This window comes from Coregonus lavaretus (assembly GCF_964263955.1).
Source record: "Coregonus lavaretus genome assembly, chromosome: 13".
NCBI classification, from domain to species: domain Eukaryota; kingdom Metazoa; phylum Chordata; class Actinopteri; order Salmoniformes; family Salmonidae; genus Coregonus; species Coregonus lavaretus.
Window position 1 is genome coordinate 19,927,153 of NC_140000.1, and position 22,044 is coordinate 19,949,196.

The 22,044-nt window shown below is 45.9% G+C and overlaps 2 protein-coding genes across 2 annotated transcripts; one reads left to right on the forward strand and one right to left on the reverse strand.

The window, feature by feature from the left end:
* Nucleotides 1–2,787: 2,787 nt before the first annotated feature.
* Nucleotides 2,788–13,885, reverse strand: LOC311139599 (ras GTPase-activating-like protein IQGAP3; the record flags this gene model as incomplete). Its single annotated transcript, XM_084174508.1, has 36 exons — nt 2,788–2,901; nt 3,106–3,214; nt 3,330–3,458; nt 3,564–3,730; nt 3,855–4,067; nt 4,179–4,266; nt 4,364–4,614; nt 4,745–4,877; nt 4,997–5,229; nt 5,800–5,884; nt 6,104–6,244; nt 6,549–6,773; nt 6,895–7,058; nt 7,194–7,346; nt 7,484–7,692; nt 7,862–7,931; nt 8,041–8,112; nt 8,225–8,308; nt 8,418–8,588; nt 8,700–8,839; nt 9,221–9,388; nt 9,503–9,593; nt 9,700–9,863; nt 10,008–10,123; nt 10,225–10,385; nt 10,662–10,825; nt 10,996–11,083; nt 11,162–11,325; nt 11,413–11,494; nt 11,607–11,785; nt 12,093–12,206; nt 12,327–12,471; nt 12,584–12,661; nt 13,025–13,181; nt 13,447–13,534; nt 13,852–13,885. 36 exons carry the CDS (start codon nt 13,883–13,885, stop codon nt 2,788–2,790), a joined length of 4,944 nt encoding a protein of 1,647 aa, XP_084030634.1.
* A 1,208-nt stretch (nt 13,886–15,093) lies between these two features.
* On the forward strand, nt 15,094–21,421 carry LOC311139650 (uncharacterized protein; the record flags this gene model as incomplete). Its single annotated transcript, XM_084174561.1, has 12 exons — nt 15,094–15,309; nt 15,665–15,958; nt 16,841–17,042; nt 17,151–17,357; nt 18,108–18,236; nt 18,515–18,636; nt 18,771–18,863; nt 19,091–19,169; nt 19,312–19,495; nt 20,217–20,293; nt 20,576–20,624; nt 20,702–21,421. The coding sequence occupies 12 exons, from the start codon at nt 15,094–15,096 to the stop codon at nt 20,811–20,813; spliced, it is 1,764 nt and encodes a 587-aa protein (XP_084030687.1). The 3' UTR covers nt 20,814–21,421.
* Between the last annotated feature and the right edge of the window lie 623 nt (nt 21,422–22,044).

The window sequence follows — 22,044 nt, forward strand, 5'->3', positions numbered from 1 at the left end:
TCGTCTGTCCTCGGTTGCAACTCACTACCGAGTTCCAAACTGCCTCTGGAAGCAACATCAGCACAAGAACTGCTCGTCGGGAGCTTCATGAAATTGTTTCCCATGGCCGAGCAGCCGCACACAAGCCTAAGATCACCATGCTCAATGCCAAGCGTCGGCTGCAGTGGTGTAAAACTCTCCGCCATTGGACTCTGGAGTAGTTAATCAAGCTTCACCATCTGGCAGTCTGACGGACGAATCTGGGTTTGGCGGATGCCAGGAGAACTCTACCTGGCCGAATGCATAGTGCCAACTGTAAAGTTTGGTGGAGGAGGAATAATGGTCTGGGGCTGTTTTTCATGGTTAGGGCTCAGCCCCTTAGTTCCAGTGAAGGGAAATCTTAACGCTACAGCATACAATGACATTCTAGACGATTCTGTGCTTCCAATTTTGTGGCAACAGTTTGGGGAATGCCCTTTCCCGTTTCAGCATGAAAATGCCCCGTGCACAAAGCGAGGTCCATACAGTAATGGTTTGTCGAGATCGGTATGGAAGAACTTGACTAGCCTGCACAGAGCCCTGACCTCAACCCCATCGAACACCTTTGGGATGAATTGGAATGCCGACTGTGAGCCAGTCCTAATCGCCAAACATCAGTGCCCGACCTCACTAATGTTCCTGGCTCAATGGAAGCAAGTCCCCGCAGCAATGTTCCAACATCTAGTGGAAAGCCATCCCAGAAGAGTGGAGGCTGTTATAGCCGCAAAGGGGGGGGACCAACTCCATATTAATGCCCATGATTTTGTAATGAGATGTTCGACAAGCAGGTGTCCACATACTTTTGGTCATGTAGTGTACATGGTGAATATCCATGGTAGGTTTTTTTATTTACCAGTTTGTGGAGCTCACAGAGCAAGCAAGCATCTGCTGAGATGGTTTGGATAAAAATGTCTGATGGCCATTACGAAGATATAATAAAGCATTAGAAAAAAAACAGCCATTAAGAATAACAGGTGAAGAAAATAGATTAATCTTTAGAAATGTAATCAAGTATGTAAAACAAACTGACAGAGAAATTGTGAAAGAACAATTACATTTTTATTTAAATATAAAAGTAAAAACAGGAGTGTTAACAGTTTCCATTGCATAGTCAGATTCATTAGAACAACAATTTATCAGGCAGTTGGTCTATTGTCTGGTTAGCTTAACCAATTTCCCTTACAGCTACAGCACTATGTGGAGAGAATAAGGAGAGTTGTATTGTCATGTTGGTCCACATCAAATTAGCAACCAAATGGTGGAAATTGTGACTGGCCTGAACATATTAGTGTTGAAAAGAGAATGAGATAGAATAAAACAAATGAAGACTGACATAAGGGTAGCGGAATGACAGATGAAAATACAAATAAATGACAGAAAATATGTACATAAGTTTGAACCAAGTTTCAAGCCCAGACTAAAGAAAAGGTCAAGCCTCTTAGGTTAGGGGTCAAAGGTTGGACCACAAGGCTCCAGCTGACAGAAGCCTAGCTAATGAAGTCACCTTCACTGCAATACCCTGTTTCATCAGTCTTTAGGGTCAAATACACAAATTCCTTACAATGTGGCCAGCCCTGTCTGTAACCTACACATCAGGGAGACAATAAGCCATGATCACAGGAAGTCCCAAGGCACATGTTACAGTACCAGTTCCTGTTGCTAGGCCAATGAAACATTGACATTTGAAACGTTAAGCTGCACAACATCAAATCCCCTAAGAGCATATGTATGTGGAGTCGGGAGCAAATGCAGCAGTCCTGTGCCCATTTCAAGTAGTGCACAAAATACTAGAGGATTGTGTAGGCTGCTATGTGGCAAACTGTAGCGTTTCTATTTAAAAATGTATGAGAAGTTGCTCAGTGAGTTTTTGAAAGGGAGAAAGGTGGTGAAATCAGCCGGCTGAAAATAAGATTAGGATACAGTCGTCGTATAACATCAGTGGATTAAATAAATGATAAAAGATGAAGCCGTTCGTACACAGATAGCACCACTAGAGATAAACAAATATTGTATGTAAATACGGATGCACATCCCTTTTGATTAAAATCCCTTATTAAAGTAAAGCTGCTCTAATATCTTAAAGTAGATAAAAGATAAAACAAATCTGGGAGGGTGAGATTAATACAAATTGAGGCATACTATACAGCTGTCATCACAACAAGTAAAATGAGGAGCAACATCTCTCAAGGCAAATAGTTGGGCAGCAGGTAACCTCAAGGTTAGAGTGTTGGGCCCGTTGTCTCACATCAGATAACATGACGGCTGTCTGCACTGATTTGTGGTTGAGGGACGAGCGTCGCGTAGGAGTGACACGATCTGACGTAAGACAATGGTGTTGGGCCAGTATAACCGAAAGGTCGCCGGATCAAATCCCAGAGCCGACAAGGTAAAACATCTGTCTAATGCCGTTGGGCAAGACCTTAACGCTAATTGCTCCAGGTAGGCCGTTAATAATGTCTGCCCCTGGCTGGCTCTGACCCCAACTCTCTGCAGGTGTCTCAGAGGGAGTTGGGCTATGCAAAAACACATTTGTACACACTTGAGCAAATTCATTATTGTTAAGAGGAGCAACCCTCCTCATCCTTACTGACCATGTTTTGTGAATTTCCTGTTTGAATAGCATCCTTCTAAATTAACTGATTGGATCAATTTACTCAGATATGAACAAAAACGATCCATTGGTACAAAAATAGATGTGTATAGGTATGAGTTAATAATAGCATTTGGCCCCGTTTTGGGGTAGGTGGTCTGGCAGTATCCTCTAACCCCTCACTTCTTGAAGAACTTCTTGTTGAGGAGGAAGATGAGCAGGTTGACATTGACTTTGGCCTTGTCGAACATCTTCATCACCGCCACTCCCTCATACTGCAGCTGCAGCAGGTCCTACAAACACAGATGTGTGAATAGACAGTTCTGAAATCCAGGATTTTTCAAAATAGCAGCACAAAATAATTTATAATTGCAGCAAATGCAATATAGAGCACTGATTTCAGTGAGACTGTGATATACATCAATTACACAAACACAGACCATAGGTTTGTATTGAAATGTCTGTTCTAGTTTAATTCTCCTACTACCCAGACTCACCTGGTATTTGAGGGGGAACTTCTCCATGTCCACCCCCAAAAAGCGAGCCTTCACCTGGAACGTGCCACCCTCCTCACCCGGCACAATGTCAAAGATCACATTCTTAAACCTGAGGAGAAATAATAAAATACATGTCATTTCTTGAGGACCTAGGTAACCATACATGGTGATTTGGTAGGGTGGTGTGTGTGTGCACATTCATGCTTGAGTGTGTGTATACTCACTGTGTAACTGGCAGGTCCTCGATCTCCAACAGGACTCCTTTCTCATGTAAACGGGCAGCAGTGTAGGTCAGAGTGGGCTGCTTGCTCTTCTTCCCTTTGCTCTCTGCTGCCTTCTTTCCACTCACCTTACTGAGGAAGAGAGAGAGAGAGAACTCAGCACAGTAGCAGTGTGTTGCAGTTTTCCTACTGAACCTCAAGCAGTGTGGTCACACTCCCACATGTGTTTGTGTGTACCTGTGTTTGGCGGTGAGGTTATCCAGGCAGGTGGTGATGTACTGACTGTAGAAGTCCACCTGTTCGCTGTGGAAGGAGCTCTTGCAGTGCAGGCTGCCCATGGTCTGTCTCAGCTTGACCAGCTCAGCCTGACGACGCTGCCGGTACAGACGCTGGTGGCGGATGTCCTGGGAGGGGTGGTTTGGAAAGAAGGTAAAACATTTGTTTAATTTTTTTTTGCAAATACAAAATGGCGACCAATTGCGACGAGATGGATGTAGTTGATTTGGTATGATATCTGTCTCCATCCACCTTGGCTATGAGCTGTAGTATCTGTGTCTCAGAGTCAGGTGGGGTCAGGACCCCCAGGCTCTCCAGCCTCCTCAGGCTACGCTGGATCTTCCGCTTCTTCTCCTCCAGAGACAGGTTGCCGTCGGCAACGATCGACTGGTTCCTCTTCATCTTCTCGGGGGTGCGGGCGTCCCTCTGGGCGCGGCGGTGCATCATCCACCCATGCTGCACCTCCTGAGAGGAATACACCAGCGGTTAGGGGGTTAACTACTACCAACTCCCCATGGATGGATTAGTGAGAGAAAGAGGGTGTGTGGGAGCCCAGTGAAGAGCTGTGAAATATACCTGATCCTGAGAGGAGGCGGCTCTGAGGACCTCACTCAGTGTGTCTCCAGGCTGGGCTCGGATCACGTCGATGATCAACTGTTTGGTACTGCAAAACACAAGCACACACACTTCACATTAGACATGCCATTTTCATTGTGTGATAGTCTTACCACACTGAAATGTTAAATGGTTTAAGCCCCTACCTGAGGAGAATCCCCCTGGCGTCAGGGTGATCGTCAGAGCCCCTGAACACATCAAACTTGCTGGTGAGGGTGAGGGACACCTCCATCTTACTGTACTGGGCCAGGTTCTGCTCTGTCTGGGGCTCCGCGGGGCTTACAGCCCCCTCACCAACCAGAGCATGGATAGTGGGCACCTTCCCCAGGTCTCTCAGCAGAGTCAGCAACGGGTCAGACTGGTCAGGACACAGGGAGTCCTGATGCTCCAGCAGAAGCTACACACACACACACACTTTAGTGTACAGGATCTACTAAACTGAAAAGGTCTGTTCCCAACCCACCTCCCCCTGAACCCATTAAAAACAAAAAGTTAGTATGCATCTTTAGCTTATGTGGCATCCAGACCTTATGTGTGTTGAGGAGCTCACTGATGGAGATGTAGATGACAGGCTTGTTGAGGATGACAATCTCAGAGTACTCATCAATGTTAAAACGCTCCTCTGGCTCCGGCACGTCACACGCAGCACGCAGGAACTTACTGCGGAAGATATATGAATAATGCTTAAGAGCCATTTAGCATGTATAGCCTAATTATAGTAATAAAGCTCTCTTCTGAAAAGGTGGTGGAGGTTGCGCTAAAAAGACGGGATGACTCACCGGAACTTGGAGTGCGTCAGGGTAATGTAGTCGTTGAGGGCGCGCAGGTGAGCGCCGTCGCCGTGGAAGTGTTTGTGTGAGGCGGCATGCTGCAGGATGCGTGCGATGGAACCCAGGATGCGGCGCTGCTCAGGGAGCAGGGAGGAGCCGGCCGAGAACTCTACCACGTCAAAACCATCCGGAGCCACCACGGCTGGGTTCATGTAGCGGTAGTACACCAGGTTCCCCACAATCTGACCACAACACAACCATCATAACACCAGGCTCCCCACAATCTGACCACAACACAACCATCATAACACCAGGCTCCACACAATCTGACCACAACACAACCATCATAACACCAGGCTCCACACAATCTGACCACAACACAACCATCATAACACCAGGCTCCACACAATCTGACCACAACACAACCATCATAACACCAGGCTCCCCACAATCTGACCACAACACAACCATCATAACACCAGGCTCCACACAATCTGACCACAACACAACCATCATAACACCAGGCTCCCCAAAATCTGACCACAACACAACCATCATAACACCAGGCTCCCCACAATCTGACCACAACAACCATCATAACACCAGGCTCCCCACAATACAACCATCATAACACCAGGCTCCCCACAATCTGACCACAACACCAGGCTCCCCACAATACAACCATCATAACACCAGGTTCCCCACAATCTGACCACAACACAAACAAGAGCACGTCATCACACATGCATGGTTCAGATCATATCTAACCGTATCTAAGTGATTTATTAAATCGAGTCTGGTCAGTAGTATACCTTGTAAAGCTCGTCCTCGCTGGCCTGAGGAAACTTCTCATGTAGAGAATCTCTCAGGACCTTGGCTGTGTAGCGCATCCCATATCTGAAACAGTGGGAGGAAGGAGAAAACCTGAGAGTTGAACTCCCATCACAGAAAATAAAGTCTCAGAGAAACAAATCAAACTAAATCAATTTGTAGCCAAATCTGGTGAGAAGAAGACGTGAATGTCCAACAGCTGTTTGATTAGGTTGCTGTGATTCAAACTAATTACATTGAGAATGAAAAAGAAGCTCTGCAGAGTGCACATGGAGGGCCTCTTACGGTAATTTGTGCAGGTTGCTGGTGATAGCGTTGAGCAGGCGGTCTGTGAGGTTCTTAAGGTTGACGATGGAGATGTCCAGGCGACGCTGTACCTCGGGGTGGGCCAGGGCCTGCTCTGCACTCACCTCATAGGGCAGGGAGCTGGGGGTGGGGAGAGGAGACAGAGTATGTTGCTGTGTCTGTATGCATGTACATACTGTTCTCAATGGACCTCGAAGCCAATCTGAGAGTGTGAGCGTACATATCTTTAAATCCCAGTCATGAGCAAATCAAATCAGTGCATTCAACTAAAGTAAGTAAACCAGTCTGCATAGTATATGTATTTCTTGCTGTATACTGACCAATCTAAAACTGTCTAGTCAAGCCAACTCTAGTAGAGGGATCTCTATAGGAGTATGTGTGTGTGCCGCTGTGATACTACATTTGCTCCTGGCTCAGTGCTGACCTCTTGTGGCCGGTCTGGGTCTCGGTCTGGTTGACCCAGCTCTTGTAGATCTCGCAGGGGTCCGTGCGGATGCTGAGGGTGCGGTCCTGCAGCACCTCTCTAATGGCCGGCCCCAGGATCTCCTTCAACGCAGTCTGACCGCGGGCATGGCGGTAGAAACTCACCAACATCTTAATGACTGTGGGGTTCCCGGTCACCACCTCCTGGGGCTGGTCCACCTTCCACCTGAGAGAGGGAGGGAGAGAGAGAGAGAAAAAGTGAGATGTTGAGTTCAATGCAACTTGATCCCCCTGAGCAGCCTGTGTGTGTGTGTGTGTGTGTGTGTATATAGTGTGCGAACACTGACTTGATCTCGTGGCGCAGCGCAGTGGTGAACAGCTGCAGCAGCAGGTAGGCCTCCCTGCAGTCGGAGCCGTAGTTGAACAGGGTGAAGATGACCGTCTCCATGAAGAGAGTGCTTTTATTCTGGGGCATCAGGAAGATCAGCTGGGCCAGGTACAGAGGCTGAGTCTTGAGAACACATACACTAAAATTAAACAAGCAATTGTAGAAAACTCAGCACAGGCCACATATGAGGGGGCAGATAAAATATCTGACCCTGTATCAATAATACCTATTCAAAAAATGTTGTTTCCTTCAGCTCACCTGTAGCAGATAGAAGAGGTGCTGGTAAGCCTCCAGTTTCTCCCTCTTGTCTTTGCTCAGGGCCTTGAGGCCCTTGCTCTTGTCCAGAGCCATCATGTCCGACAGCTGCTCCTTGTTCTTCTTGGTCAGCTTCTTGCAGTGGGAAACTACCTCCTGTAGTCACGTTAGTTAATCAAATAAATGGATGAGAAGTGTGATGGACTATGGACACTTCTAGGCCCATTCCAAAACAAAAATAAATAGAATTGATGAAACAAGTGTAGTAATAACAGAATGAACTAGGCTCCGACCTGCAGTGTGACACGGTTGCGGACCAGCAGTCCTATCTTGAGGTCCATTAGGTCCAGGTCAGTCTCTAGCTGGCGGTTGGAGCGAATGGTCCTCACCACCTCCTCCCTCATACGCAGCAGCTCCCCCTCCTGGCGGATGTCGTTGTCACCCATCTCCAGCAGGTGGGCAAACTTCCTCACTACCGACAGCGGCGGGGTAGCGGAGTGGACTGGAAGAGAAAGATCAAGGTGTTGACACGGGGGATGTCAATGCAAGTGAGGCTGGTCTTATGCAATAGACTTGGTATTTACATTGGACTTTAGTTATGATCATTGTAAAAAATAAAAAGAGTGTGGGAAACCAGGCACAGACTTGTGAGTGGAGCTGTGGCCACCTACCAAGCATTCTGTATTCCTCACGGGCCTTGTTGGCTCGGAAGAATGCCTGGATCTTTATAATGGCGCCCACCTGTAGAAGGACAAAGGTCAGGCTACAAGCAGCAATTTCCCCCCAACAAAATGGTTCAAAATTAGAGATGAGGGTTTGTGTACAGGGGTGATGGGTTGGTTGCACTCACGTGACGTCTGAAGAAGCGCCGACGAGAAAGGTATTTCCTCCGAGCAATCCACATCTTCACACTGGCCTGGAGCTAAAACACACACCCACGTGAGAAACAGTAAGAACAACAGATGTCAACTTCAACACAGGATAACACAGGGTTTGTCATCTAATTTACAAAGAGCTTATTTGGTCGACCTTACCGTGACCACAGCCCTCCAGTTCTGGTAGAGATACTGTAGCCTCTTTCTGTAGGCCCTCTGCTGTACGAACCTCCTCCAGTGGGACTGGAAACAAAAACACACATTGAGCACCGTGCCGTTTGGAAAATGTATTTGGGTATGTAAAGTTAGTCTTTGCACTGTGGTTCTATGCGTTAACCCTTAGCTAGCTGACCTGGATGGTGATGACGGCTGGTAGCTGGGTGTTGAGGAAGTGCAGACGGGCACCCAGCCTCTGTCTGAGGAGGAATCCCTGGGCCCTGGCCTGCAGCTGCACCACCAGGCCCTCGCTGGCTTTCCAATGCACCTCCCGGCTGTGGGCCGCAGTCACACTGCTCAGCACCGCCTGTAGAGGGAGACAGACCACAGAGACAGTCAGCCATAACTGTTGGCTTAACTAATCAATACAAACTGTAGCTCGTTTGCACTGTATTTACAGGTAATTTTGTATTTTGACCTGTATTTCTTTGTGGGCCAGGAACACTGTGCTCTGAACGAAGCCCTGCGGTCTCTCCCAGGTGCCCTCCAGCTTGTGCAGGTGGAAGTAGTAGGGGCTGTCCTCAGTCTTGGTCTTCAGCCATGGGCTCCGGTTGTCCCCTGAGTCCCAGTACATCAGATAGAGATTAGGGCTTGTCACTACCTAGAAGCTTAAAGGTAGACTCAGTTTTATGATGCTGCCAGGAGCAACACCGCAGATATTGAGACGAGCGCGATACAATAGTCACATAGTATCTGCGCATGAGCACGGGTGCGCTTCACTCTGCTACAATGTGGTGGCTACGGGACCAAAACAGTGGAGAAGTTTAGCCTCACGCTTCAACGCTCTTAGTTGTTGCTGAAATCGACCCGATATTGATGTTTACTTTGTGCATCGTTGAGTCTACGGTTAATGCTGACCAATTATGGCAGCTAATATGCTACTAGTGCATAGATCATCACCAGAATGAACGCAAGTGAATCACGGAAGTGGGTACGGACCTCCCACAGATTTGGCTCCTAGTAGGGCGGTGAGTTCAGCCTGGTACGCTCCAGCGCATTCTGTCACAACGCTCCGTAGCGCCACCTCTGGCAAACGCAGGACTCGCAGCGTCTGGGACGCCTTGCCCTCCTTCACTGCCTGGTTCACGGCCGCCAAGCCCAGGGACACTGGCCAGGGAAACACACCCACACACAACGTTAAGATAAAGTTATACATTCCGTATAGAATTTCAATATGGCTTAAAAAAAAAACATGATGTGGAGGGTATTATGCCAACTCACTCTTCAGGGCTCTTTGAGTGTCGTGATTGGCTCTTCTCACTCCTTCCTGAATGTCAGCCAACCACAACTCAGCTCCTGGGTCACAGCTCACCTGTGATAGGACAGGGCACAGCATTGAACACAGCATTGAATAATGAACGACAAAATCTTGTTTATATTCCCTGTTTTAAACTATTATGTCTTCATGGCTGACATACCTCAGCCTTCTGCTTCCGGGCTCTGGTAAGTACGTCGTGATAGCGGCAGGCATTGAGTGTCGCCACCTCCTCAAGGCCACTAGAGGGCAGCAGCAGTGCAGCCAGAGTCTTCTGAGGGTCGCCTCGGCACAGAGCCTGGTTAATCAACCCGATGGTGAGGATCTCTGTGGACAAACAGGAAGCAGATCCAGTCAAATACAAGGTGTTCCTCTGGTTTTAGAGTCAAATAGCATCCGACAAAATATTTCTGTCAATGGACCTAAACCCAGAGTGTTTCTGGGAGTTGGTGTTCAGTTCTCCAAACGTACGGTCATGTTCTTCCTGTGCTGCTGCGTTTACAGAGTTAAGTCCTCTCTGGAGCTCGTTCCATGTCAGCAGAACTCTCCCAGCCTTCCTCCTCTGATCACCCAGCTCCTCAAAGTACCTGAGGCAAATAACAAAGGAGTTGGTTAAAGTATACAGATCTGCAACTAGGCTACATGGAGACAACTGAGAATTGTCAGGAGAGTAGTACTGGAAACCCACCTCTGGACTAGGCTGTCATCAATATCGGCCAGGCCGGCTGCAGGGCTGACCAGCGTGGCACAGAAGGCCCCCACATCTTTGGCCTCCACCGCCTGGTTGATGAGAGCCACTGCCGAGAGCATCTCCACTGCTACAAACAGCTCCTCCTGCTGCAGCTCCCCCTGCAGGCACCAAGGACCACATTCACTACAGTTAGTTTACATACAAAGTGATTCCATTTCGGTAACCTGGTAATTTCCCCCTATATTGTTTATATTACTTTTCATTTTTGTACCTTTATTTTACAAAAATGTTAATGGACACACAGTCTTTTTTACAGCCAAGACAGCATTGCATGGAGTTCAGAGAAAATGAGTTGAGTTGAGATGGGATGGTGGAGATGATTAGGTGACCATGGTAGCTTGAAGGGCCAGGTGGGGAACTGTAGCCTAACCTACCTGAGGGCTCTGCCGCTGCAGTGGGGCCAGTTCACTCTGGTAGAGCGCTGATGCAAAGGGGTAGACGTCTGGGAGGTGGGCATCAGGATCCATGAGGGCACGAACAGTCTGCCTGGGCTCCCCAAGACGCAGGGCCTCATTGATGGACCTCACAGCTTTCTGCACTGTATAAAACACATGCACATTTTATTTGGATGGATCTACAATGGAACATTGTGAGTGCAAAGGACAGGGCACACACGCAGCAACTCAAAAGTCACTGGAATTGATATAGTGCATGCCCCTTGTGATAAGAACTGACTACGATACAGTATTTAGTTGAGTTTGTACTGACTTGTCTGGTTGCGCTGGGCCTCCTCGTTAGCCACACACACACCCTCCTGCAGCTCATCTCGCTCCAGAGGGTCCACACAGCCCATGTCCTGCCACAGGTCAGAGAGCAAAGGTCAGGGGTCACAATGTTTGTGTGTGTGTGCACGTGTGAATGTGCAGTTTCTCACCAGGGCCTTCTGTTCACGGTCAGTGGCCAGCTGCTCCAGGTACCAGGGCCCGTGGTCTCTTTGGAGGCCCCTCAGGGCCAGACAGGGGACCTGGAGGGCTTCCAGGAGGGCCATAGAGTCCCCACAATCCAGGGCCTCGTCCACCTGCTCTATGGCTGCACGCACTGCAAACACAGTGACAAAATACTCGGTTTAGTTCCGATTGTTATTTATCTTCTTATTTATCTGTTTGATGGTTAAGTCCTACTCACCATTCACTTTGTCAATGTTCTCTTGAATCTCACTTTGGGTCAGGTATTCCTCATAGATATCCTTCTCCTCTGAACCGTTACGCTAGAAATTCAGTACACATGATTACTATCCTGACACCAACAGAAACTCTGTACCAGGGATACGGCTATAAATGCATTTTTTAATGATCATATTAATTCAGTCAGTTAGTCACCTTGGTGTAGGCGAGAGCCGCCTTCTGTGCCCGTGCCTGGCGCAGCATCTCCTGGTAGACTGGCATCAGGTGCTCCTGCAGGTTGGTGAGCATAGCGCTGGGGTTCCGCAGGGCCTGGGCAGTGACCTCCACGTGCCCCCTCTCCACCGCCTCGTTGATAGCTATAACTGCAGCGTGGACTGGAGGGAGAGAGAAGGGAGATGGAGGCAACATTTTGGTAAACTATTCAAGGACGGTGACAACATTGACTCTTAAATGACAGTCGATGACCAAGGAACTTCAATAGTATCTGATGCGTCTATAGGCGTTTCAATTTTGGAATCTCATCCATATCAGTTTAAGTGGAGAGTACCAATGCGCCAACAGACAACCCCTTGTCTAAAACAAACACATTTTGGGCCAGTGTGAATTCATATTTTAACTTGAAATATGGTGTATTTTCTATATCTGAAAACAACAAAGTAAAATATCTGTGCATCTACTTACCAGCAGCCTCATCCACTGTTATCTCATTGGCTAAGATTCCCCCAATCTTGCTAAAGGCTGGCATCTGGATGCCATATTTGTCCAGCTCCCGTTTCATGTTGTTAATCTCCTCCTCTGGAGAATAAATATTACCCCAAAAACACAGGAATGACAGAGGAACATTAATATGGTATTTTCCCTTTAACCCAGTTACCAGTTGTGATTGAATAGTAAGGGCCTACTGGGACTCTTTACCTGTAAATTTGACCTTGCCACAGAGGTCATGGATCTGAGGGGCCAAACCTAGTCGGAAAAGGTAGAGGCTGAGAGCATGGATGCAGTACACAGTCCTGGGCATGTTCTTCTTATCATAGATGTCAGTCGTCTCTGGGTGGAACATCTGAAACAACAAGGATGGGTTAGGTGCAGTTCAGGCATAACAGTAAACAAGATTGCTATTGTTATACGTGAGGAGAGGCCTAATAAAGAGTTTATTTCTCCCTTTAATTTACCGTTGGTAGTCCGATCTCTGCCATCGCATTGCGCCAATGGTTGATGTTGTCTGTGTGGCGGAACTGCAATCCCATACCCTGAGGCAGAAACATATGATCCGTTGGATTAATCTGCATCATGACACATCTTTGATATTCAGCTACACTATTAAATGCATTGGAAATAGAGTATTATGCTTGCTCAGCACAAATTCAAATCTCAGCTCTAAAGGAGTTGGTTTTCAGTCACGTGAAAATACTATATTATAGCAGAAAAGCAGGTACTAGTAAAAATAGGTAGTTCTAAAGGATCCAGAAGGGAAACAAGGGGCAGAGTGCTATTTTTCAGAGAAAAAGAAAGGACAAACTGTCAAAAAGAAAGTTACTCAGCAGGAAACTCAGTCTTTCTTACTGACAGAGGCATTTCTGTAAAACCATTGGGCGGTGAACAGTAGATCAGACCTTAAAGCGTTCCTGGTCCAGGTCATAGATCTTTTTGAGGGGGACTATCTTGGGGGCGAAACAGTGGCCTAGCTTGGCCAGCAGCACCCCGTTCCTCAGGCCCTCCTCCAGCTCAGTCGGGGCAGGAAGCTCCTCATGGAGACAAGCTTCCATCCACCTGTCAAGAGAGAAAGTAAGTCTAATATTAATATACTAGCGAATATCAATGCAAGAATTTGCATGTGATGTGTTGAAACATAATGAGCAATCAGACTTATTGACAGAGATAGTTGCTTTTCCAGTTTCCTGTGGACAGAGAGTTGGCCAATTCACTTCAAAAGCAAGTTAGCTATCCATGATAGGGTGAAGTGATACTGATAGTCTGAAGTAAAAGTCAGTTATTGCCCGAAACCAACTGAGAAGAAAGTTTAAACTGAACATACCTTTTAGCCTCTTCCAAACGGCACAGGTATTGATAGGCAACATTCTGGATGCGTTGTTCATCCATCTCCTCAGCTGTCAACCGCTCATCTGTAAAAAATGTCAAACAATCAAATCACTTTATACAAAGCACCATCTAGTTAGCTAACCTAGCTAAATACCTGAGTTGACATGAACTTGACCCAAGTTAACCTTGACAAGTTAGCTAACGTTAGCTATATAAGGAGCCTTGCAAGCGAGTTAGCTAGCTATAACGTTACAGTAAGCCTTTAACGTTAAGGTTAGCTCATTCGCTAACGTTACCTGCTAGCTATAGTTAGCAACCCACCTAAAACAGGCAAAACAACCAGTTTACTGTCTAACAAACTTTGGTTAATTAGGTTACAAGCCACGGTCGCTTAACTTACAGCCTGAACGCGTTTGTGTGCCCGAATCTCCCATTTTCTTGACTTTTTCGCCGACGAGATTACTGGCAAGTAGTCTAAAAACGCTAGTTATATTTTTTGGTGTCAAGTTATCGATATGATTTTCGCATGTGGTTAGTGTTTCAATTAAATTGTTGATCCTGTTTCCACATTCTAAAAAAAAAAATGTTTTACACAATCCTTCCTCCTCTCTTACTGACTCGACTCAACTGTAGTGCAGACACATTTTTCTGTTTACATTTCCGTAAAGTTTGAACTTTGAATATCCCGCCGTCCTCTCATTGGCTAATCAGAAGCTGTTCTGATTGGCCAATACAGGTGGTCGCTTTGCATTGTGGTACATGATTTGTATTTTAGAAACGTTCGAACACACGTGATAACCATAAATAACTTTCTGGGACATGTTTACTTGGTACTTGTAAAAATAAAAATAAATAAAAATGTAAACATTTTGTAAATAGTCATAGATAGCAATAATATATTTAAGTTGCTGCTTCAGTCTCCTTGTTAATTGTGCCTAAAATCATTTCTATGGCCAACACTTCTCACTTCCTATTTAATATTGCCATAGCAACAGACCTGCTACTTCATAGCTATCCGTGGCTCTACAAAGCAGTAACTCGGTAACGTTAACTAGCTAACAAGAAAAGCCAGCGATATAGACTAACTAGGTGTTAAGGCTGTACGGATACTTTACCGATGTATTTGTCGACCTAACCAACTAATTTAAACGGCTCTGTCTTGGATGGATGTTCATCTAGAAAATGTGAGTGAAATAGCTAGCTAAGTTTGCTACGTCAGCCATGTTACCAAGACTCGAGAAGCTAGTAACGCATTAGCTAGTCATGTGGTTTCAACTTTGCAGCACATCAGTTGAGATGAAAGTAGCTAAGTTAGCTAGCAAACAAGATAAACATCTGTCCATGCTACTTCTCAAAAATGTTTATTTGAATACGAGAATACTGGCTATATATGCCTAATATAAATGTATTTCAGTGAGCAGGAGGTGTCACATAATAGACTTGATTAAACATTTATTTGAAGAAGAGTCCTCATGTTATTAGCCACATAGCTAGTACTCACTGTCACCAAAGGAGGGCAGTACTGTCAGTGTCTCATGACCAGAGTGAGTGTGACTATAATCTGACCTTCATAATTATTTCTCTCTCTTTCCATCAGTCTCTTCATAATGCTATCCTGTAGCCACCACCTGGCGAACCCAACATGGCATCTGATAGCTACCCTTCACATGAGGACAGGAAGAAGAAGAAGAAGAAGAAGAGTGACGGGGATGTAAAGAGCAACGACAAAGAGGCTGATGTCCTGAAGGTCCAGGTGGACATTGATGAGCTCACAGCCTCTGGCAACATTGCCCTAAAGCAAGGAGACTGTGAAGAAGCTCTCAGCTGCTTCAAAAAGGCCTTCAAAGCTTCCATAGAGGTGACATTACTTAGGCTACTTCCTCATTGTCCCTTTTGAGACATTTTGTACCCATATAATATAGGGCTTACTAAAACTGTGAGAGGGAGAGTTGGGCACATGATTTTCTTTTTTGGAAAATGTCCAGGCAACAAAAGCTTGTCTGGTTCCAAGTCCAAATGGATTACAGTGTTTACACAATCTTTATTGTCCACCAAATGGTAATTGGTTTTCACAACGACATACATCTGACAACCACAACATTTAGACATACTGTATGGAAGAAAGTCAAATATGCTGCATAATGTTTACTGGTACTTATGTTAGCTTTTATAATGTTTAAGTTGCCTCTCTGACCATACTCTATCACCCACAGCTAAAGGAGACCAGGGTCCAGCGGGCATGTGCCTTTAACTTGGGAGCTGCCTACGTGGAGGCGGGTAAAGCCCAGAAGGGGCTGGACTTCCTGAAGCGTGCCCAGCCAGGAGAGAGGGGCGAGCGGGTAGCAGACCTCCAGTTCAACCTGGCTGTAGCCCATGAGACCCTGGGGAACCACAGCCGGGCGGCTGGTCACTACCTCCAGGCAGCCCAGCTGTACCGCTCCCAGGGGGACGGGGCCAGTGAGGGGGACACCTGCATGAAAATGTCCCACTGTCACCTGCTCCTACAGGTCAGTCAGCTCCAGGTGTATGTTGTTTATGGTTCAGCTCAAGGATCAGATTGCCCTCCCCAAAAATCTCAACCCCTAACCATTATAGGGGAACAGTAAACTGTACTTATCTTCATCCCCTTAAGCCATTCCAAAACTTAACACCAGGAGTTTTGCCTTCATGCACATTAAGATTGTGCTGAGGCCTCCCGAGTGGCTTCACTACAGACCCGGGTTCAATCCTGGGCTGTATCACAACCTGCCGTGATCGGGAGTCCCATAGGGCGGTGCACAATTGGCCCAGAATATTGATACATTACTATCTCCAACACTTTTAATCTGCAAAAATGACAAATTAATTAGTGGGTGATGGTGATTTCAGCTCAACCCCGCCCCAACTGAAAGTGGGGTGGTAGATGCCGAGTTTCCCTTATGGCTCAGCTCAGGTGCCTAAATACAATATAGACATATACATCATTTACACACACGTACGTGCACACACACAGAAGTCAGCTCAGACAGCTACAGCTGAGAGAGGCCCAGCTCATAAGCTCCATCAGCAGCAGATTTTAATTTAAAATGGAAAATGAATGTGTTTACGCAACAAATGTTAGTGCATCGCATCGAACCGAATCGCTTCGATTCGTTCCTCTAATCAAACCAAATCGCACCGAATCGTTTCAAACTAAAACAAATTGTTCCTGTATCGAAGCCCATGTATCTAGATGCATATTGAATCGTCTTGAAAAGGAAAGATGCACATCCCTAATTCATAATCATTTGTAAGAGATTCTGCAATGTCTGACTGACTCATTTGAGATGTATAGCAGCCAGATCTATATACTGACAGCTCACTGACTGTCCTACGTAGAGCTGGTTCTGATTCAAGCTGTGTGTTTTCAGGACTGGACCCAGGCAGCTCAGAGCTTCCAGAGGGCTGGGGAGAGCTACAGGGGGGCAGGCAAGCTGGACTCAGCCGCCACGGCCTTCAAAGAGGCAGGAAGTCACATGCTCCAGTCAGATGACTTCACCATGGATGATATCATCACCGTGCTCACTGATTGCCTCGAGCTGAGCGACAACATCAAAGACCCAGAGATGCTCGGTAGGTAAACTGTCAGGGTAACTGAATTGAGGAAAAAACTAAAGAGTAACAACATTGTCAGTCAACAATTTGATCACAGTTTTGGGACCTTTTCCCGCCGTCTTTCAGGTAAGGTGTACAACGACCTGGGCTTGAGTTTCTCCCAGCTGAAGTTGTTCCAGGAGGCAGCCGGGTGCTATGAGCGGGCCCTGCCCCTGGCCAGCACCAAGCCCAGCAGGCTGGCCGTGGTCCTACAGAACTTGGGAGCCGTTCACAACACACTGAGCCAGTACCGGCAGGCCCTGGACTACCACCGCCAGGCAGCCAGCCTGCATGGTGAGCTTATTACATAAATTATAGTTATACTATATTTTCTGCACAGTTCAGTGCTGTTCTTTTCTGTATGTAATAATGATATGCCATTTAGCATGCGCTTTTCTCCAAAGCACTCTGCGTGCATATCTTTTTTCGTATGAGTGGTGCCAGCAAGAATCGAACCCACAACCCTGGTGTTGCAAGCCCTCTACCAACTGAGCCACAGAGAATAATGTGTGTGTGAGGAACATGTCACCTGAGGTGTGTAGGAGTAATTGTTTAGGCAGAGGGGTAGACCATTCCTCACACATTTCATTATACCCTGATTAATCCTTTACAGTATCTGGGTGTGTCTGTGTGTCCAGTGCTCTCCGTGCCTCTAATCTGTCTCTGTGAGCAGCTCTCACATTAGCAAAAGAGAGAAGTGTGTGTGTGGCTGAAACTCCACTGAGGCAATCCCATGGGGACTTACAGAATGCTTACCACAGCACCACTGAGTGACTCACACACTGGTATGTCTTGCGCGTATGTGCATGTAACGGTTATAAGATCTTTTTTGGGTCAGCCAACATGCTGTTGGGGATGTGAGCATGACATTATAGCTACTTATGCTTTTTTTAAGTGAGTAAAAAAGTGATGACGCTGTAAAGATTCTCTTGTTCCCTATATTAACCACTCTCCCTCTTTAATCTCTGTTTCTCTCTCACTCTGTATCTCTCTCTGATACCCCTCCCCCTTCTCTCTCCCCCTCATGCTGTGTCTCTGTGTCAGGGTCTTTGGGCAGTCGTCGTGCTCAGGGCCGCTGCTTCAGTAACTTGGCCTTTGCCCTCAGTCAGCTGGGGGAGCATGAGGAGGCAGCAGAGAACTACCTCCACGCCCTGCAGGCCTTCAAAGACACTGGTACAAAATCAAGTCCAACTTTATTCTATTATATATCTATTATATTATATTATATGTTGAAGTGTGTTATAAATGTTTAAACAGACTATTAATGACTCTTTACATCCATTGACCCCTTTTGACACTTTAAGTCTCACCCTCATTCTCTCTCTGTCTCTCTCTCTCTCTCTGTCTCTCTCTCTCTCTCTCTCTACCTTGTTTACTCAACTTTCTCAATATCTCTTTATATTTATCTTTCTTCTTCCTCCTTTTCTCTCTCGCTCTCTCTATATATCTAGATGACTATAAGGGCCAATGGCAGGCTTGTGAGGGTTTAGGGGAAGCTCGTTTTAAGTTGAGAGACCTGGAGAGAGCCACCCTCTACTACAAACAAGCTCTGGGTTTACTGTCAAAGTGCAAGGTAAAGGGATCACTACTACAAATACACCAACCCATACAATCGATCCCCAATAGAATATACTTTTCCAATTATATATAGTTACTCAGATCTTATCAGACCGTATAACGTTGGATAACCGCTGTCTTCATTTCCAGGACTCGTCCAGCTCGGTCCAGGAGCGTCTGGTCAACAAGCTGAGTGAGGCCCTGCAACACAGGCTGTCACTGACCATCCCTGGAAAACCCCAGGTAGGTACTGTCTGGACACCACACTCCTGACCGTCATACTCAGTTGCAGGAAAACAAACTGATTTCTTTATCTATCATCCAGTATCTAGTTAATATATCAACACTATAACCAGATAATATATCAACCATCTTCTGGTCTGTTGGTGGGAACTATAATGAAGTGTGTGTGTGTGTGTGTGCGTGTGATGTGCGTGCTTGTGTGGAAACCATCACTACACTCTGCATAGAGAGGTCTCGGCCCTCGTCTACATACTCAAAATAGAAAAGCTGTTCTGAATGGCCATAGGGCAAAGAACGAGCCCCAAGGTGAGGACCTTCAGCTTAAATGTTGACTGTGAAAAATGTTTCAATTTCAAGCCACTTTCAACTCTCTTGTAGAACTTGTTAGTGTACTCATGCGTTTATACAGTTTAATCTCCAGTGTACTGACTGGGCTGTTGTTCCCTAGTGAGTGGAGCTGGCTCTACAGAGGTGTCTACCGAAGAGCAAGGGAAGGAGGAGGAAGCCCTGGGGCCAGATGGAGAACAGGCACACACAGTGACCATGGGAGAAGCAGGTGACTCCCAGTCACCGGTGACAGGATCTCTCACTGAGCAGCCGGGCTATCTGACTGTGCTGCCAGGGGCAAACAGGCAAGGCATTTAACACACACACACACTGTAAACATCATCATACATGTGCACACAATGCACATTATCACTAATTTACTGTACACATTGGCACACATACATAGATGCACCATTATACACACATGTGCATACGCCCAATAACACCCATCCAGACAACCCATAAATAAACCCAGGGTAATTTTACTTGTTGTGATTGACTTTGATTCTTTATTAGCACACTGGAAAAATCAAACACTTTTTCATTTCGTGCCACCAGACGCCGGCCTCTTAAATTGTTTATTTTTGCAGAATGTCGTTAAGGTATAAAGACCTGTTGGGTTTTCTTAAATTACACTGAAGAAGATGAGCTCTGGGAGTGTCTGCTCTGCAGAGAAGACTAGAATAATGGGAAAATGGAGAGTCATCAGACAGCCACAGATGTATCATAAGAGCACCAGCAGAGAAAACAAAACCTCATACGTAATTCATGTGCGTGGGGATGACCTTGGCCTCCACTGATGATTCATTACCATCCTCCTGTAAACACACACACACACTCATTTCTGCATAGCTGCACTGTTTGTTATTCTCCCGTTCCCCGAGTAACCATATATCTAAGATGCCTTTAACTTGGCATTGCTGTGTGTGTGGCCAATGTTACACTGCTGCTTGTCATTTTAATTATTCTTGAAAAGTTATTTTTGAGATGAAGATGTTTGAGCGTGACTCTTCCTCTCACCTCCAGGAACCTGAATAATACATATGAGCAGCCCGATCCTCATTACCAGACCCCATCAGACCACCCTGGACTCACCCAGCAGCGTAAGAACCACTCCCCCTCAATCTTAACCTGAGAAACAGGTGCACAACATGAACTTTTGCACAAATCTCCCATTGGGGAAGTAGCTAGCTACTAGCTATAAGTAGTCTGTGGGCTAAGTAGTCCTTATTTGGACAGAGGACCACTCTAGCCTGTTAAAATAAAGCTATAATTTTTTTAAATCCACATTCTGCACATAATATTATTGTTACAAGAAAGTAATGGCTATGTTATCAAAAGCTTTGTTCAACCTATTTAGACTGTTTGTTTTAATCCTTCTGTAGGTGAGCATTTATATGAGAGCATTAAACCGAGGACAACACAGACTAACAGGTACGTAATGTTGACTGAGTTATTTCCAGTAATCAGCTTTGGTTTGATACTGACTGAACACGTATCATGTGTTTTAGTGAGACTCCATTGTCCGAGAGCTCCGAAGTTCCACCCACTGGTGTGTCAGATAATGAAGAGACCATACCCCTGTTAAAGAAATGGAAGTCCCAAATCTGCACAGTCATGTGACTAGATGCAAGTCCAGGCTAATGTGGTTGGTTAATTGAAAGTATTCATAGGAATGACTCTATTGAGTGTATTTCTATGGGTCAAATCTGCTCTTTGCAAATTGGTATAAAAAATTATAATGCACATGTAAGTAAGTGCTACTGTAGAATATTGTCTGTCTCATCTCCTGCACGTACAAGTGTTGCCTTGTCATTGCCTTTGTCTTCCAAACACTCCTTGTGTGTATGCTGGTCATTGTCCCCCACAATGAAATCGGGAGGGGACTGTGGATCTGTCTCCGTCCGTTAATACATTAGTATGTTCGTTCGTATGTTAGTCACAAGCGATATCTCAGACACCACTGTCCCGATTTTAACGAAACTTCGGTGAATGATGCGTCTTGCCATAGAGCTCCGTCATTTACAAAACTACACTGATTGGCCCAAGGGAAGCGCTGCATCATTCGTGGGGGATGACATGTTTACTGTTGCCTTATTTCAAGATGTCTTGATAGTCAATATTCTAAGATTGTCATAATGTGTATAATTTCTTTGATCATGTTAACTTAAATCTCTACTCTTCAGTTGAATAATGGTTGTACAATTTGAAATAAATGCAATCTATTTTTGAAGTATTTAACTGTGATCCTTTGTAAATTAATGGTCCCCCCAAGGCTTAACAAAGCCATCGCCGTTTATCATTGCTACAAGAGAACACAAAAATAACAAGCGCTCAATCTGTTTAATTGGTTTTCCTAAAGGGCACACTTTGAGAAAATATGCCTAACCTCCCCCTGTCCAAAAAATGCTCTCTCTATTCTGTGCTTGCGGACGAGGCCTACTGATGTCCTGTTCAGTTTGAGAGGGAGAGCACAAAGATGAGAAAGAGGACCGGCAGTAAGCTTGTGTCACGATCGTTGAGAGATGGGTCAGACCAAGGTGCAGCGTGGTATGCGTACATGTTTATTAATACGAATAAACACTTGACAAAATAACGACACGTGAAGCTCAAACAGTGGCTACAACACAACAAGCCAAACGCGAGTCAAGATCCCACAACTAAGGTAGGCAACCAGGCTACCTATGTATGATCCTCAATCAGAGACAACGAGCGACAGCTGCCTCTGATTGGGAATCACACCCGGCCAAACATAGAAATACAACTACTAGAAACCAACATAGAAATACAATAACATAGATCTCAAACTGAACTCACACCCTGACCCAACCAACAAGAGTTCTCTAGGTCAGGG